Genomic DNA, 20233 nt, shown 5'->3' on the forward strand with positions numbered 1-20233 from the left:
GGCGAGGATGTCGAGAAGAAAGTGGAAAGAAGGAGAGAGGCACTCGGGGAGGAAAAAAAAGAAATGGATCACGGGATTCGGGACATATTTCGTGACGGTTCTCTGGGAGATGTCCTGTCCGATATTTTTCCCCTGTGAATTAACACGTACACCTTCCAGGACAAGAGCAACCAATTTCCGTCGTGTCCAGTCGATCCGTTACCGGAAACGGACGTTTCGTCTTTTGTCTTTTCTTGACTTCCGTCCAAACGCGAAGACTAGCTGAACGAAAGAGCGGTTTCGAGACATATATATACGTGTATACATACGCATAGGCACGTACGTATACGTATGTAACGTGTATGAGAAAGGCAAACTCCGAGAAAACGAACGAGGCAGACGCATAAAGCTTCAGGCTGACACTCTTGGAAAGTTCAGCAACCCTACGGCTATAGATTGCATCCCCTTCGCTGCTCACATCGACCTGCTCTTCCCTCTTTCCTTCTTCTCTTTCCCCCTCGTCTTCTCCGTCTTTCTCTCTCTTTCCTTTCTTCCCTCAATACTTTTCTTGCGACTGCAATTTTTCCCTCGATGATCGGCTTTCTTACCCTACACCGACTATCTTTTTATTAACTGCCTCGCTGTTTATTCGAACGAATTGGTGCGCACGCTCGCAGAGAAAAACAGTGTCTGTTTTTTTAAACTTTTTACGCTGGCTACGTGATACGATTGATCCGCCTCGATGTAGCCTGCGGAAATATTTCTTTAACGATCGCGGATACAAGTAAGAAGAGGTAAACGTAAAGAGAGCGTTAAGCTCTTACATTGATTGTGGAATGATTCCTGTAGAAAAGACGGGAATACAGATGAGAAAGAGAATGGAGGATGGCAATTTTCCGGAAAAGTTCTCCGGGGATCAAGCGCTGTTGCGGAACTTGAGAAACCATATCTGCTCAGCAGCTAATTCGCGTGTTCGCGAACTTTGAACCTCTCGGATAACCGGCGTATCGATCGACTCTGTGTGTACGCGTCGTTCTTATCTCGAGATGTCAATTGCCTTACGGAAAAGAAAGAGAATACAAATTATTATACTATAATTTTTTAACCGATAATATTATATATTTTTACATGAAATATTTATTATATAAATTACACACTAGATATCTAAATTTTATGTTTTAAAAAGAATCTCAATGTGTCTCATATTTATATGTTTCACATTCATATCTGTACCTCTTTTTCTATTAATTTTGCACTGTATTTTTCGTCGATTTAGTATATATTTATTTTACTTTATCAACTTGTAAGCGCAAGGAGTTATGGTGTAGTCATACAAAGAGGGATTGGTTCATTGGAAATTTTTCACACGCGTCGGAGATAGTTAAAACGTTAATTATCCGGTTCAGAGATCGTTCATTCGACACACGTATTCGCGGAACAGCGAAAAATTGGTTGATAAGGACGGCGGGAAAGACGAGAGAGAGGAAGATGAAGGAGAGCATGACAGGAAAGAGGAAACGCTGAGAGCGAAAATACTTCAAGAATTCTCGAGAGATCCTTTGCCTCGTAAAATTCACGAAATCAACTCGTTTGCGATTTTGGAAGACTTCTCCTCGTTAAGGAACGTTCTTAACGGAGATGATGTCGACGATGTCGCCGCGAAAGATGGAACGAACTTCGACTGAGGAACCTCGTGGCGAAAATTGGCAGTCCAAGTTGTGCCTGTTCTCTCCTGATCGGCCGGCAAAAACTTCTAAATCGCTTTATTATGCAACGGAGCAAACCACATGCAAAAACGTCGTGGAACCGTGCTTGCATTAAAATCCGAGAGTTTCCCTATTTTCGCTCGAAAAAGCCGGGAGAAAGGAAACGCCGATAAGACGCCGCTTTCGACTATACCGCGACATGCGATGCATTTGCGATTTTCAATAACATCGCGTCACGACGTTGTTGAAACATTTCTGGCCAATTGCGTTCGTCCCAGGAACCGAGCCTGCTCTATGCGTACTTGTGAAAATCGTTTTAATGCAATACACATTTTCGTCGAATAATAATTTAACAAACGGGACACTTCTCGCGACACAACATGAATTAATTTAACGGCCCTAGTAGCTCGATTTTCGTTTTGTCGACCCCGAAACAAATCGTCGAGAATCTGTCCTCGCTAAGAAGCGAGCTCGCTTCGTATAATCAGGGGATTATAATTCTTTTCCTTCGAAAAATTTTGACGCGCCGAAAGCTTCGAGGACTTGAATTAAAATTCTTAAGCCAGACATTTGACGTGCAGCTACGAAGGAGAAATGCGAGCAATTTAACAAATAAAATCCCTTGAGAAGAGAGCGAAAGGGAGGAGGAAAGGACACGCTCACAATTCGAGAAAGGGAAATCCGGTCTCGCTCTCCGGCGCCTCTCTGCGCGAAGCCTTTTCTTGATTTTATTTCACGAGCTGGTGCACTATGTTTCTCTTCAGTAACATCGTGCAAGACTGCACCGAAGTCGGAACGGGCAGAGACCAAGGGACGGGTCGGTGTCTAGGGATTTTAACCCTTTTTGCTTTAATTAAAATTCAAGATAGCGTCTCGCGTACGGGCTCGCAAAAAGAAGGTGAGCTAGCTTGAAAAAACGCCCGCAGGTGAATGGATCCGTTTTTTGCGAATCCCGGATAGAAATCCCGCACGCGAACGATCCAGCTCATCAAAGATGTCATGCGGTCGCCAGTCTTAACAGTCACGAAAAAAAGAAGACAAGCGCATCCTTTCACAAGTTTTACCTTTCAAGTCAGTATCAATAATTCTATTTCAATAATTAAATTTCACTAAAGTAGCAGTGCCTCTAACGTGCGAAATATTTAACTGTTTTAATGTCGAATAAAATACGAATATTAAAGTTACGAAAACATATTTTACATCAAATTTTAAAAAATTTTTCTCTTATGAGAAGAGAAAATTTTTAAAAATTTGATATCAGAGAGAGTAAACAGAGAAGTGAGATAGTGATCAATTAAAGTTTTACTTAAGAGTAAACTAAACTTCCAATTGGACGGAGAAATGCTCTGAAAGAAATGATGAAATGAGAATCTAGAATACTCTATATATTACTTATAAAAAGCAAAGAAATGACGATGTCATCTCATTAAGTTCTTCTAAATAGAATCTTTCGACGATTGTCTTCTTTGTCGAAAAACTCGCGGCGACTTTTTGTAAGCATCAATCATCATTTCTGAATTGTCTTTTGCCTTCTTGAGTCTGAACGTTGATCTCATTCTATTATATTTGATAAATTACGGCCAAAGTAATTAAGCAACGTTCGCTCATGTGCAACATATGTACAACTGAAACAAGATACGTAATTAAAAATATATAAATTAAAGAAACATATAATATCAAAAGTGAATGAATCAGATTAACGAGTGAGCTTCTTTTTACTTAAACGCAGAAGCTCTATGATTATGTTCGTTAAATATTTTCTCAACTCTATTGATCGAGAAAATTAACGTTTTCAACCCAATCAAGCAAGATTAGCGCAGATAATTTCTATTTCCAGAGATCAAAGAGAGAATGTACAATCGGAACATTTGATTCCGGAATACATCCTTGTTTTGCAGCACACATTCCAGCATTGATTCTGCTCTTCATCGTCGAAAAAATCGCGACAGCTTTGACTTCCGAGTCTTTCCTGATGCATCAATCACCTTGCGTTGCGCGAGAGAATCTCTTTGCCATTGCATTCCCCTTTCCGTTCGATACCCTCTCCTTTTCCGCTCTCCGAGTTATGGTAGAAAATCGCCGCGTGAGTAAAGTTGTTCTTAACAAAGGAACGCTGACTCAACCGTTATAGAAGAAGCACGGGCTTTCAGCTTACCCATTTTGCAGTGGCGGTCCTTCAATTTGTAGGGCTGAGTGTAAAATCTTCCCGCGTGTATTCAATCCAGAAAAATAGATATAACCACAAAATAAGAAGTCTATTTTCTGTAACAAAATAATTGTAACATAAAATAAATAGAGAGAATGTATGTATTTTTTCAATCGCAATATGATGGAGATAAAAATGAATAATTTAAATGTATAAATGGAAAAAATTTGAAAAATATATGACATATAAAAGAGAGAAAAAGAAAGAGAGAAGAGAATCTCTTAAAAATAATAATAAGGATAATCAAACAATTTTTTAAAATCTGATTATTCCATGCTGGGAAAAATTAAATTTTTATAAAATATTTAGATTTTGTTAAATATTTAGAGACATATTATATATACACGATTTTTGTTGAAATTTTAGCTTTTAACATTTGCAATTTTTTAATAAGCTAATATCTGATAATTAAGACCGATTCTGTGGGTTTCCCTTTCTTTTTTAACATTGTCTCCTCAAAATTCGCACGTAACTATGAATTTCTTTGCCACTAATTCACCGCTCTTAACTTCTTACGCCTTGTCGTATAATATCATCGATGAAATATGACGCTAGACAATATGTGTCATTTGCAGGCATTTGTGGCATGTTGCCGCACGTTGAATAGAAAACAGAGGCGCCATTGTGATCCCGATGGAGCGATTACATCGGCAAATGTTAGCTTTTCTTAATCAAAGTGATCTATTGGCTTGGTTGAATCAATTTGTTACTTTTAGTGTGTTCTTTAACAATACGAATTATAAATTATAATTTATTATGATAATTTATTATGATATTTATTATAATAATATAAGTTAATAAAATTTTTTACTCATGATTTCTGTGTTCATAATTGCTTTAGTTTGACGTAAAATTTTGGATCTTTGTCGTTATAGAACTGTGCAAAGTGATTCAATAAAACAGATTGATTTTAAATTAAATTTGTCTTTCTTTATTAGTTTTCTTTCTGCTATATGTCTTGTCACGTTAATTTTGCTTGCGAACTCTGCTAACCAAAAGATAATTAAACATCTTCCAAAATCAAAGAACTCTATCATTTTATATCGCCAACAGTTTCTATCCTATTCTTTTCAATCTGAGTCCTGTGATGTTCCTATTTCTGTAAAAGACGACACGCGATTCTTTTGAGAAACAAGAAAGATATATTAGATAGGGAAAAATAAGACAAATATATGCGGGCAAAAAAACGAACAATAATTTGCTATAAAACCACGACAATGACGAGTCATATCGTGGGAAACTATTTCAGACAAGTATAGAAAGAAATCGTGCAGAAAATGGAAGTAGAATTGTCAGTGATCGCTTAGCTAGCGTGATCAACAGAAAGAGGTGAGACTGCCAATAAACCGACTAAATAACCGACGTATAAATCACGCCACGGATGCACCGGGCAGGTCACGTAAGCGGAAGTGCATACAAAATGTGGTCGCTCCTATAACGTTATAAAACGCATCGTTCATTTTTGGCTCAGCTGATCAACTGGGAAAATGTCAAAGTACGTTCGTTCCCTTCGTCCGATTTCATCGGAGGGATCGGAACGACGAACGTGCCTTTCGGCATAAGCATCTTTGCGAGCCAATCGATCGCGTAATCCGTTTTTGATGAACCGCAAAGTCTGCGTACTCTCGCGAAATGAGATTATGCGTGCGGCCGAACGCGGCTTTCGTTTTACAGGCGAACATACTTCGCGGATTTTCTGTTTACTTTGTACATACAGAGAGCTATGGTGGATCTCGTGATATTATCGAGAAAGGGAAAATTTTCCATATAAAAACATATTGAAAATGTAAAACAAGATATTTGCTAATATACACAAAATTTTCGAAAGATAGGAATCAGTGTTATTCTTAAACTCTATTTAATTTTAAAACAGAAAATACAGATATTATTTATATTTAATAATAACATTTCTACTTTAACATCTATTCTTATAATAATATGTATATATTTTCTGCTTCAAACTTAAATAAACTTTAAGAGTCTTATGAAATTACATTATGTATTAAAAAATGTTAATGTAAATATATCGGAGTGATAAAATGTAAAGAAATGGCGTAATATTTAACAACAATATAATAATAAAATATTTCAAATATTAAAGCGAATAAATAAAAAACGTAAGGTTCAAATATAAAAATTAGGTAATAGTAATATTGTGATTTGGTCCAGAAGAAAAGAGAGTTAACCTATTTTATATTTATTGTAAAATTTCCCCATAATATATGTATCCGCGAAATTGTTTTCACACTATCATATCAAACGCATCTTTACAAATTATAATTTGCTGATCTAAACTGATGAACAAGCGATATCGCAAATCACCGCAAACAACGAGAAGGGAGAAGTAGGTCGCTTTTACAAGGACATTGATCCCAGAGGCAGCTTAAATACAACGTTATTTCATTAATCGATTAAATTACGTCCGTATTCTCCCGACGTGTCTGCGCAAATCAAAAATAATTATGTTATTATCGTATCGCAATTATTAAACATTTAAAATCAATAGTTTTTTACAACAAAAAAGAGAGAAAAAAGGAGAAAAATAATGAATTTTTTTTAAACTAGTGATTTAATATATAACAAAGACAGCAAAAGAAATGTTATTTTTCCTGTCAATTAATAACGTTATTAATTAATATTCGAAAATTGTAACTATGCACTTTTATCTTATCATTCACTTATTTATATTTGAATACTAAAATAATAAAGTTAAAAAAGCAGTTAAACTTTTCAACACGAATTATAAAATTATTTATTTTGAGAAATAATGATTTTATTTTATTCAAGTTAATATTGAATCGATCGAATTTGTTCATTAATCATTTTAGTATATTGCGGTAATAAAATTGTCGTTATTTACGTTTTTTTCCAACCCAGTCACTTTAAAATTGCATAGCGCGTTCTTTATAAAGATAATTATATATAATATCTCCATAATTTTTATTATTTTTGCATTCGCATGCATTAGATACATTAGATACATATATCAGAACATTATTCTCATTTTTCGACCGATCTGTATGCGCTCCATTTTGAGTAAAAATGAAATGCATGCTGCCGTGTGTGGTGGAAAATGAGATTCCCAACTTTCTCGCGGATAAAACGAAGCCTCAGGTGGTCGGTCTTAATAGCCCTTCGGGAAAAAAAGGCCAACTTTGCGGCTGCGAAAGAAAGTTATGCAAGCCATTTACACATATAAAATTCTTCAGAGCATCCACTTTTAATGAATTTGTATTGAGGGGAAATGCACTGAGAAATTAAACGTTAATTAATGGGGTCACTGCATGCTAGAGATTCTCGGTTTATAGCCGTGAAATGCCAAGCCTTGAACTCTAGCAATTTGCCGATCGATACGATATGTGTCGCATGTAGCCGCGTAGAGTTCCCAACCCTGCAAACATATGAGAGACTTGTGGTCAATTTTATGGCTTTACATCAGCCCGTAGAATAATCCGAGAGAAGTCATCTGTTCCTGTCATTATAGCGGGACATCAAATGGAAGACTGAAAGAAGGCAATGCAGAAAAATAAAATCGCAATCGAGAAATAATTATACGATAAAAATTGAAATGTTTAAATAAATAAAATATCTTGATGATATCCGATAATAAAATGAATTGTTATTTTTTAATAAAAATTTGATATTTTCTTTTCAAAATACATTTGTTAAATATTCTATGGTATCACTCATTTATTAAATATCCTATGTATTTTATTAAATTTTGTAATAATAATATCGTAACAACAATATCGTAACTCTTGTATAATTGTTTAACTTTATTATTACGAAAATGATGACGTTATTTCATTTACGAAATGATCTTAATTACCATACTTTGACCTAATTACCTTTACTATACAATACGGAAACGTATTGTTTAGTCTAACTAAACGGAAAATCTGTATGTGTGTATTCTATTCAGTTCAAATTCTCTACAGTGTCGCTCTCATAATGTCCTTCCTATTGAAAAATTATTCTTGAGTCATTTCATAATCTAATATCCTAAAACAACGTTCCACTAATTAATACGATCACATTAATGGATAAAAAAAACAACAAAAATTTCACACTAGTATTCCGTATTTTTACTTATAGACTCATAAAAAAAGCATAATAGATTTCATCCCTCCTCCTCTCTCTCTTTCTTTCCCTCTCTCTGTTCTTAGCATTTTAAAATATTATGTCATATCTTCTTCGCCTTCTTCGGATCGAAAGCAGGAGGGTGGCTAGGCGTTAACAAGGGCTTCTAGAGGTGAATTTCAAGAAGGATTTCAGGGATATGAACGAAGAAATCAACGCGAAAAAATCGTTGAGATATTTTCACGCTTTAGGAAGCGATTCTAAATTACCTTAAATTTCCATCATTTTTTCTCATTTTTCTTCTTTTTCCTCAAACACATTCCATTCACATCATTATGAATCAATTCTATAAGAGCATATGTTAGAAAGATAAAAAATAAAAGTCCTTACTGTAGAAAAATCATTAATTGAATGAAAAAACTTGCTGAATACTTAAAAATGTTAAATCCTTATCATCTAAAAAATACATTTTAACGAAGCGCGATTGAGATTACAATGTGATATTACAGAGAAAACAAAATAGACAATGATGATTTATCTTCCTCTTTCTTAATTCCTTCGTATCTCTACCTTACAATTAATTAATCGAGCAATAATCAATAATAAGAGTTATATTTCAATCAAAATGTTTAAAAGAAACTTAATATTTTATGATTTGTTGACGTACAGATGTACACGTATGCGTAAATCAATACGTAATATGAGGATATATTTCACTTTTGGTCCAGTAAACGCACAATGAACGTGAACAAATCAGATTTATGTCGATAACGATGGAAGCACATGTACTATTTTGCAAACAGACGGACTTTATACTAACCGTGTCTAGAATAAATTGTCACATATCGTGCAAAAATATAAGAAAAACAATTTCGAATAAAATATACACATAATGTCGACTAAAGAAGAAACATATTCATTAGCGTAATAACAGTATAATAGCTCTCATCAGAGAAATATGAGAAATAGAAAAGAAATATAAAAGAAAAGCGAATTATACATAAATAGAATATACTGAGATGTACTGAATTTGTAATGAGATAAAAATGTAAATGACATATGTGCGATGACAGAAATTAAATATGTAACATTTGTACCGAATATATTGCAGCGTTAATGCGCAACAAAAATTTCGCCGAAGGCAAGACGACAAAAATATCGAACATCTCGAATATCAAATAAAGGAAAAATAGTAGAAAAAAAAAGCGTATGTAACTAACCGTATGTAACGTGAATTGATTGGCAAACTCAGCCGCGGGTTACTCATGTTGGTACCCGCTTGTGATGCGTGCAAAAAAATGCCATACAAGATTACCGCACGTAGGGTTCGACGATCTGGTTACATATATGACCGCGGTACTTGTTCGCGCAAACATCATCGACCATCACGAAAGCCGGGCCGGCGTCGATGCCCTCTCGCCGAATATCGGGCGAGAATAGCACTCGACTTGACGCAGCTCGTAATCGATAGCGGTATCCATCGCTCATTCGCGGCTCGCACGTATCCATGTATGCATGCGGATGCACGCGCATTTTACGCAATACCGAATAACAGTCTGTCATATCGAGAGCCAATAGAAAATGTACAGTGCGGAGAGTAAACTGTCAAAAACGCGACGGAAGGCTAATGTCGAACAAGCATGTCGATATTTAAGCACGAAGGAAGGAATTATTAAACTCTTAATGCGTTGCAAGTTTTTCTACCTTTTGTCATTCTCATTAATTTTCATCTAACTGCTTGTTATCTATTGATTAATAGAAAATATTACCAGATCGTATTTTTCCAGATCGTAATTATATTAACATATATTTGTATTTTTTTCTTTTCGAGATTTGTGCTCCTTGGGATAGATCCGTACACGTTTGTTTTAATTATTTTCTTTAATTAATAATTTTTCATAGGAGAATAAAATGAAAATCCTAAAGTGTATTATAAAAATAGCATTTTCCGGATATTTGATTTTCATTTATCTTGCGCAAAACAAATAAGGAAATGTTTTTATAACCAACCCTATTCCCTATTAGGAAATATTTCCTTATGAGATCAGTAATAATCGCTTCAAGAAGCAGAAATAACGAAGAATATAACGCTCGTAGGAGATATATTTGCATATATTTGCAGATTGTTTATTATGGAAGCCACACAGCGGTAATACATAACGAGATGTGGAGCGAACATAATTTCCAATTAACGGAGAAGCACGAAGTCGAGCGTGATAAAAGCTTTAACATCTACAAAGTTCTGGATTCGCTTCCGAGAAGTAATTACGATCTGCAAATTGAAATACCGAGATAACATTCATTCGTTTTGCACCAACAGATCAACAACAAACTGCCGCAATTAATCTCTCTCACTGCAAGAGTGATTAACATACAAAGTGCGAAATCAATACACATTGTTGACTTCCAATCATCGCTTAATCGTCGAAGAAATGTAAAGTTGCGTAACAACACTCAATTACTCGTATTATAAAATTTTCGAAAAAGTAGAATTTTTATTTAGCACGCGTCGGTTCTAGTTGCCTGCAAATTGTCGATTACACGCGACTTATAAAAGAAAAATAAGAGAGCGGACAAGAGAGAGAATTTAGCTCAACAAAATTACTTTCGTAATAGTTCATGTTACCTTCTCGTCTCTAAGCGTACCAGACGGCGACGTTGCACCGTCGTGAAAATAGAATAAAACGGTGACCAAAAACGCGAAAGGCGACGTGTGTAACTGTTGCCTATACCTTGGGCCAGGTAAATTGCTTCGCCACGGGCGAAGGACGCTATATAGTTCTCAATTAACCGTGGCTTTCTGTGGCAAATAAAAGCAAGAATCGAGCGAGACTTCGCATTGTAGACGCTCCGTCTACTCGTTCGACAAACGTGCAATTGTAATTGAATCAGGTAAAGCGCGCTATCCTGAAAACAGACACGCGGGGATACGGACACAGATACGTATTCGCTATCGACGCATCACACCTCAATAATCACCACCGAAACCCATAAAGCTAATGGGAATAGCGATTGCTTGCTCGCCGTATTGACAAGGCAGCGGGCTGAGAATTTGATAACTTTATTGTTTGTTTGACAGGTCATTGTACGATAACATTAATTGAAAGCCCGATAAAAATTAAGCTTTCAAATTGTTATAAATCATAATTATGATTCTAAGATTATCGAAAGATACATTATAAATTTATAACAAATTGAAAGTTTAATTTATAACAATTTGAAAGCTTAATTTTTATCTTGCATGCGTATCTCATGTCTATTACAATTTCATTATCCCCAATTTACTTGTATAATTTAATTTACCCTCTCTCTGACTTCTCTTCATTTATAATTCTAAGAAAATTAATATCAATTAAAAGCTATTATTAATAATAATTAGGTAACTAATCTTTTGATAATTTTATATCATCGATATCACTTTTAATGTCTCCATTTGATGTGTTTTAATATAAACGACATCAAACCACAGTGAATATAAAAACAACTGCGAAATGTATTTAGCGGAGATCGGACGGTGATATAAATGAGGGCGAGCAGGTGATCGGCCTCGTAATTGAAGTCGCACGAGTAGTAACCTGCGGGGTGTAACTGACGATAGTCAACGGCAAAAATGGTAGTGAGGGAGAGGATGATGCGAGTCACGAGCAAACACTACTTCTCTCGTCGCGGCTTCTTCCTCGTCTAGTCGCTTGTTCGTCTTGTTGGAAAGCCGGTTGAACGTGTTGAACCTCATGACTTATGGATCCGCACTGCACTCCACCGATCAACTACTGCAACCACCATCCTGCACGACCGACGAAGAGATCCTCGACTATTTCCCGCTGTTACCAGACTCGAGCGACTCCCAACCATTTCCACTTCTCCGCGACTGCCAACGATGCTACAGGGTGTCCCGTGTGTACAAACGTGCTCTATTACATTGATATACGCTCGGTTAACAATACTAGAATTCGTATAACACAATAAAATTTAGAACTCATTATAAACATAATTATTTAATACAGCGCACCGAATATTAGTTGTGATGTATCACGCGATAAGTATTCATGGAATAAATTATTTGCTATTATAATAAAAATCTGTAAAAGTCACGAAATTATTTATCATAGCAACATTTTTAAATTTATTTGTATAATGTATAATAACACTACATAGATAAATTTAAAAATTAACAATATTCCTGTTCCATCGTTCAATATTAGAGCTCGTGTTGCAGTAGTAACGGACAGTATTAATCGGCCTGTCTGACTAAAGCCGGATGGATCTACTAGAACCTGATCCAATTGCCATACGCTGTATTACAATTTTTTTTTAAATTTACTTCTCGTTTTCTGGTACAAAATTTAATAACACATTTAAAAGTAAAATGTTTATTATTAAATAAAAATTAATTGATCGAAATTTAATAACACATTTAAAAAAGATTTATTATTAAGTAAAAAAAAATTAATTGACCGAATGCTTAATTTCGAAGCATTTAGCATCAATATTTATAATGAATTAAACCTTCTCGTCGGCGTAGTAGAAAATTAATGTATAGAGAATTGATTTCACGGGAGATACGGGGTATATAGTTGGCAGTTTGCGGATTCCCAGCGTTTTCAACGACTACCGGCTAAGCACGACACCTATTTTGTTTGTCGACCTACATAAGTAAACAGCATCTATTTGTCGCGGCTGTGCTTACTGCGACCACAGCCAATTTGTCCGGGCGGGGAAGGGACTACGCCCTCGTTCCACCACGTTTTCGAAAGCGTCGTTCCGTCGTTTTACGTGAGATCATGCAGTCGCAACTGCAAAGACGGAAGCGGTGAACGACGGGCAAGAAATTTATTGACTACTGAATGACTTTACGGCAAGTCATTCACGTGGCATCGTCACTTCCTCCTACGAAATATTTGAACACGCGAACAAACATAAAAGCGAGAGATTGAATGAATAATATAAAAAGTTTCAAGAAAGAGTACAGTGCAAATTCATTATCGACGTATTATGGTGAAAAAATATTTATATATAAGGTATAACTAAGATATATCATAAAATAATCGGAAAAGGAAATCAAGAAATTAGTATAAAAATAAATTGAAAATATAAAAAGTATAAAATAATATTATAAGTATACCGTATTTTTTGATAATCTCAAAAGCTGATTGGTTTCTTCTAACTAAAATATCTTTTAATTCATAAGAGGATCGTTTCTCTACTTTCTGTGCGATGATGTTTTTATATCGCAATGATCAACACACAAATCGAATTAAAATTAAATCAATCCACTAAAGAAAAAGAAATAGAAAAACTATTCAGAATAAAAAAAATTATTCAATTTTTTCTCATACGTCGTGAAAATCTATTACGATATTATGACAGGAATGGAAAAATATCTCCGCAATAAAACCGAGAAAACATCGATGCCATCATTCGCTCGCGTATTTAAAGGATAAATATTCCAATTAAATCTGCCATAACGATGATCTCTCTATAGACGAAAATGTCCAGCAAAATTTTCCGTGAATTTACCGACGTAAAACACGCGCCTGTATTAACGTAAAATTCTATGAATTTCCACACGAATAGCACATAAGCATGCATTATCTGTAATTTGCACGCGCAATAAAGCCGCATTAGTTCGCACGATTAAAGGATAATCTTTGGTGGAAACGATAGAACCGTCACAACCGCTGTTTCGTCCGAGGCTAAATTTTCGAGAAAGAAATATGTTCGGTCATACAAATTATTGTGATGGAGATAGACGCGTGTTTTTACTGTCAGGCGTAAATTTCCTGTGGAATTAATGAAACACTGATTACACCTCATGTCTTTTCCGGCTGGATTCATTATGATGCTTGTAACGTGCTAAATGTTCATCTTCATTTGATTAATATACAAGCAAAATTATATATATTTGCGACTATGATATATATAAATTAAAGATATAAATATTTTACAGATATTTATATACGAATAAAATTAATTAAAATTTTAAGGAAATTTATAATCGGAATAAATAATGTAACAGATAAAATATTATATACAGTATATATCAAAAAATATTATATACAATATGCATTTAAATTTAAATACAATTTACTCTTTTGTAACTAATAGAAAACCATTGTAACTAATAGAAAAGAATTGTTCAAACAATTTTCGTCTGATATAATATGCTGAGCTCTTTTTGAGATCAAATTGCAATTTTTATTATTGTGGGATTAGCGGTGAAATCTCGTTTATTACACATGATTTCGCGTCATTCGCGTTGGAGAAAACCACGTTGGAGAAAACCACCATCGCAATAATCTTTAACGACCATAGCAATAAACACGTTGTATAAAACAACGTGTATAAAACCGCAAATAGAAATTTTACATATTAAAGACATCCTCGTGTGCAGATGACCGTACAAAAAATATTTCAAAAATATAGAAAGTTTTAGACAAAATATCGACAATAAAAATATAAGAATAATAAACTTGTATAATTGTAAATCTCGTAATATAAAAATCAATCCGGCACAAAGGAAATAAAGAAATCGATAAAAAAGTTAGGAAAAAATGAAAGACTTTTTTCTTTCGAATCAGTACGAAAACCCTACGGAACTCGATGCGCCATTAATGCGCGACGATACTAGGAAAAGAGAAACGATAACAAAAATGCACTCGAGTGGAGAACACTGTCGAGCAATATATCATCTTGTGAAGAGTGCAATGATATATCGTACCATAGGCAGCGATAGGTATGTACGGTAGTATTGTCGGTGATTTATCGATTTGACCATAATTTCTAATTATAATGCGTTTAATTCTAAAAATAAGAGCGTATATTAAGTTATTTACGTTCTAATAAAATATTAATAAAAAAATAATAATACAGCGATTGTACATTTGGATCGGTATTACTAAACTTACGATATCATCTCCGAAAACAGATAGCCAGTTTATTTAAAAAATTTAAAAAATTGAAAGTTTTATTATACGTAATATGTAACATTCAACAATACACAACGTATGCATCCAAACAATTTCATCGTCTGTATCATGTTATAAAAAATACATTGGTTGTAAAAAATACAACATCAAACACAATACGATCAAAGCGTTTGAATTTCACAGTTTATATCACAAATATACACTTATATCAGTCATTCTGCTAGCTTAATTTAAATCTTTAATAAAGATTTAAAATTCAGAAAATAAATGTCATCTATTTTATCTATTTATCAATTACATCATTCTATAATATATTTATGCTTGTTTTTCTATTGATTATTAACTTTGTCTTTGTATTTAATTATGCCTTATGTGTGCTTTGAATATAAAATAATTCTTCATTTTCATGTATTTTTATCTAATAATATAATATAAAGTAAAGTAATGTAACTTTTTACGAAATATAAAAACTGTAAAACACTATCTCTCTGACTTATAATATTTTCATAAATAACATATTCATAAATAAGTGATTAACAAAGCAGCTTATATGCGCGATTTTTGAGAATAACTACGTTTAATCTGTAATCTGGATCGATATTTTTTCCAGTATTGATGCTACAGTTGGATCGTAGAATCAACATTCATAGCAATTGATAGAAACGAATCGAGCAATTGAAAAGCTTACTCGAAATGTCCCACGAGACGCTGAACGCGAGTAAAAGGACTCGATCTATCGTTTGAACTATCGAAATGCTATGAAAGCGACAAGTGAAAAGTACGTCTGTACTTTAAAATTCCTGCTTTACTATTGATCAAATGCTTTTAAATATATTGCTGCAATCACAAAATAATCCATCGTGAAATGCATTTTTGAAACGACTTTAATTTACCATATTTATTGAGTTAAATTGTATAATAAATTAAGTATTGTAAATTAGGTATTGTAAATTAAGCACATCTCATTTATTTTGCATTTTTCCTCATAAGAAAAATCGCAGGTCGCATGTTGTTAAATATTCTATTATTATCATTTTTATTTTAACTTTGAAAAAGACATTTACGTCCTCTCTTGCACGCATTTATATTTTATATTCTGCAAAACTTATTTTTACTTATACTTTTTGCACTGCATGCTTTATGCCATTTTGAAGCTCGTAAATCTTGTTTTCAAAGACGTTAAATGCAGAGATATTTTCCGTTTTATTAACTAGACAATTCACTAATTTTTGCGCATTTAGCTGGAACCTTGGTCAGTTTCCCGAGCGAAAAATTTTTCGCGAGGTCCTGAACGCTGTTGTTGCTACGGATAGAGACGAAAAATCCCACGTAGAACGGTCCGGGGTGAGGAATGAAAAACTAGTCACGAATGGGGCTTAATAAAGCGCTGTCGACGGTAAAACACGTCGGTAAAGAGGGTTGTTAAAAAAGAGAACCACGTACGAATACACATATATACATACACACATACACACATACACATATACATCAATCGACCTGCAAGAGTGAATGCGGTTGCTAATCCAGTTAATTAACACCTTATGAGGAAAAGCATGACTTGAAGACAGATGAAGTAGTAAAAAAATGAAAGAGGATAGAAATTATGATTGCAGCAAAAATACGAAGAATATTTACAATGATGATTCTACATTATTCATATGGCACAAGCATCTTATCATATTATGCCAAAAAAAGACAAATAGCGTGTAAATATTTAAAATAATTAGTGTGAATAATTTATATAATTGCAAAAAATCAAAGAAATAGAAATTTAAAGAAAGAAGAGAGAGGAATAGATTTCATTTATATTAAAAGAAAAGAGCATGTTAAAAATAAGATAAAAAGGATATAAAATTAAAAAGGAGATGTCGCGATAAAAATAAACCGAGTATTTTTAGGAGATTATACACAGCGAACGATATATTTTTATGCGCAGACTTTAATATTACATGTAGGAGACACTGTGTAATAATAGTAAAATCCTTTAAAGTTGATGATCGAGTGGAGGATAATTAGATATATAATATTATAGTCATATTACTAAGAAGAAAAGAAGAAAGTCAAAAACGTCTAAGTTTTGTTTAATTATATATTTTACTTATATATATTATTATCTTTCTGTATTGGCTTAAAAATTAGCCAATTAAATTAAAGTTTAATTATTACATTATTATAAATAATTTTATTAAAAATGTATATTTTTCATATTTCATCTTTGGCTTTCAATTTACGGTTTAGGATATTTAAAAACATCAGTGGCAAATATGTATTCGATATTTAGCAGAAAAGCAGAATTTAGATTAAAAGCAGAATCTTTTTTTTTATATTATCGTCCATGAATTCAAATTTCGATGTTTAATAAGATTGACTATTAAGAACCTAACATCGACTTGATATTACGATCGCGAGATACGGGAATGTCGGTCGCGTTTATTAGCATCTTGATCGCGGAAGGAAGTTTAAGTAGGTCGCGTTTCATGACGGTTAGAATATAGAACATACGCAAGAAGGTCACGAACCAATCCTAAAACACATCCAACCAAGCTCTGGGGTACGTATAGAAATTTAACCCCGTTTTCGGGTTGAAACAGCATGCATATAGCAGTAACCGATTTATCGAATATTTACGAAACGATATTCAGCTGCAGGCTTCGCAACCATCGTGGATTTTATCGTGACAGATTCACAGTTATGCCTCGCTCTCGAAATCACCAGTCATCTCACGCGCGACCATCAAATTTGTATAAATATTGATCTTTTCGCGAATGAAGAGAAATATAAAAAAGTCGAAAAAATGCACTCGATGCCAAGCATTATTATATCGCGTTAGTCTCTCTTTGAGAATAATTAAAAATTGTCGATTGCCGAATTTTTCAAATGTATTTTTAAATTTTGAAATTGTGTTGCGACCCAAAAAAAATATAACGTTACTTTATCAGGAAATATTTATAAAGTGATGAATAAAATAAAATCGAATATCATCGAAATTTTTTTTATATCCGTACACTTGACAATTTTTTATTAATAACTATAAAATATATAGCATCTCTCTTTCTCTTTATTGCCTGCAAAAAAATTGAGAAAGAATAATAAATACTATTATTTTATTCATTGGAGTCATCGAATACAATCGATAATCTTATTAATGATAAAGATATATATATAAAATTGTAATTTTTTAGAATCGAATGGTATTATATATTAGAACGTAAGAACATAAAAAGTTCTTAAGAATTTTCAAATTAGTCCCAAACTGAGTATTACATCTGGCAGACGTGGATAACATAATTAACGTCTAGACACAGGCAGGGATTTCGTAGGATAAAACTAAAGGATTATCCTTCCCATTAACACCTGCTACGACCGACTTCCTTCTCGTTATCTCCTTCCGAAGCTCCCGTTTACTTCCAGAGAGCTTAAAGTCCTCTCGATTATTCCGGAACTTAGATGGCGTATTTATTAAATTAAACACAGTTCTCATCGTTAGAAGTTTCGTTGAAGCAATTAATAAGATTTCTAAAATTTCAATATTATACTCTATCAGGTTCCAAATAAAGTTTTCGTGTATAGTGAGGCGATATTATGCTTTACTTAATAATAATCACGATATAATTGCGCGGCAAGAACTTTACCATAAACACTGTCAAAACATTTCCCATTAAAATTTGTTAATTAAGTCACGTATTCCGCGTTCTTCTTATCTAATTATCGTATCGTAATTGCTTTAGGTTGCACGAAAAGAGTTCATTCTGAAATTTTAATTGACAACCCTCTGTTCGAAATCCGCGGCGCAGGATTCTTAAAACGTCTTCCTCGAAGGAAGCATTTAAAGCACGATAGAGAGAAGTTATGAGTGAGTAATACTAGAAAGTTACGAAAGCTTTCCTACAACCAGAGTTGCCTACGGCGGAACGAAGTTATTGCATAACTTAAAATCTTACTCCTTGCTAATAATGAGAGGCTTTGCGTACAGTATCCTAGAACTAGTATTGAGAATTCGACACGTGTATATGTTGCTCTTCAAATCTCTACTCGTCATATTAATTTATTCAAACATTTTCATAAGATTTCATAGGATTTCTCGATCATAAGATAAACAAAGAGATAATTTCGAGAAGAATATACTTTATGTAATTGTATCAGCGATAATAATTTCAAGCAATTATCTCGAAAAAAATTACCTCGATTAATATCTTCCAATTCAAAGTGAGAATTAAATCAAGGATATTACGCAAAAATTTTATATAAATCGAAATATCGATATTGAATTCTATAGAAATTGAAATTATCGTTATAGCGCGTCATTTTACTTATAATGTCATAATTTAACGAATGCGAGTCTGGAATTAATGCGAGATATATTAAAAACAGAGATAATTTTATTATTTTTCAAATGAGAATTGATCACCTATACATTTATCTCTGTCAGACGCTCATTGTTCGCCTATTCATTTCAAGACAGTTTAAGAATTACTGAAGATTATGATATTTCTAATCGTGCTAAAACCGATTTATCTTTCGTAATAATTTATTTGTAAATTATTAATTATTTTTCCTTGTTTAGAGATAATAAAAGATAAATAAAGAGTAACTAAACTTAATGTAAATTAAATGTATTCATTCTTTGTTTATCTTTTATTATCTCTAAATAAAGATTAAATAAACTTGATTTATTCAATCTTTCTTTAGAATCGTAATTGATGCAAAAATAACACAATTACACGATGCTATGTAAGAGAATAACACATATATAATGTATTAAATATATAATAATATTGAGATAGTGGCAGAAAAATGAGGGATAAAAGAGATAATTTAAATTAGTTTAAATTATAAATAATTGTAGAAAAAACTCAAGTTATATAAATGTGAGGTAAATTTAAAAAGATATTTTGCGCGAGTGAGATCTCTTTTCTAGCCCGAGCAAACGTAGCCCGTAAAATTACATCTTAAATTCAGACAATTAAAAGCGATGCATATAGAAATGTTGGCAACGCCATGAAAAGGGTTTTCTTATAACGCGCGATGATGCAGTTTTAAAACTTTAAAGCACTTTCGACACCTGCCTTTAAAATGCAGTCCGTATGACGGGATGCAATTGTAACACAAACGGCAGGCAACTGTGCAGTTTATGCAAAGCGCCTTTTCTGCTGAAAATTTCACGCAATCATACCCGCGCATTTAAAAGCCAGCGAGACAAATATTTGCGAAACATTCGTACTGAGCAAAATATTCGTCACGGAAAGACGTAATTAAAACGTGATGTAAATTCATGTGCATACCGACGTTTATATTATGCGGCAAAAACAACGGGAACAATTTATCATCAATGCGAG

At 33.5% G+C, this 20233-nt stretch overlaps 1 protein-coding gene across 6 annotated transcripts in view; it reads right to left on the reverse strand.

The window, feature by feature from the left end:
* Nucleotides 1-20233, reverse strand: part of LOC145962170 (uncharacterized) — a 146542-nt gene that overhangs the window by 101164 nt on the left and 25145 nt on the right. The window contains exon 5 of one of the 6 annotated variants that reach the window (XM_083083107.1): nucleotides 3841-3947. The exons of the other annotated variants lie outside the window; for them this stretch is intronic. Coding sequence (XP_082939233.1) covers nucleotides 3841-3844 — 4 coding nt within the window. The 5' untranslated portion in view covers nucleotides 3845-3947. The remainder of the gene's footprint in view (nucleotides 1-3840; nucleotides 3948-20233) is intronic. 6 annotated transcript variants of the gene reach the window in all.

Source organism: Camponotus vicinus, unplaced genomic scaffold (genome assembly GCF_025532165.1).
Source record: "Camponotus vicinus isolate PSW18456_S1 unplaced genomic scaffold, iyCamVici1.0 SCAF_11, whole genome shotgun sequence".
Taxonomy (NCBI): domain Eukaryota; kingdom Metazoa; phylum Arthropoda; class Insecta; order Hymenoptera; family Formicidae; genus Camponotus; species Camponotus vicinus.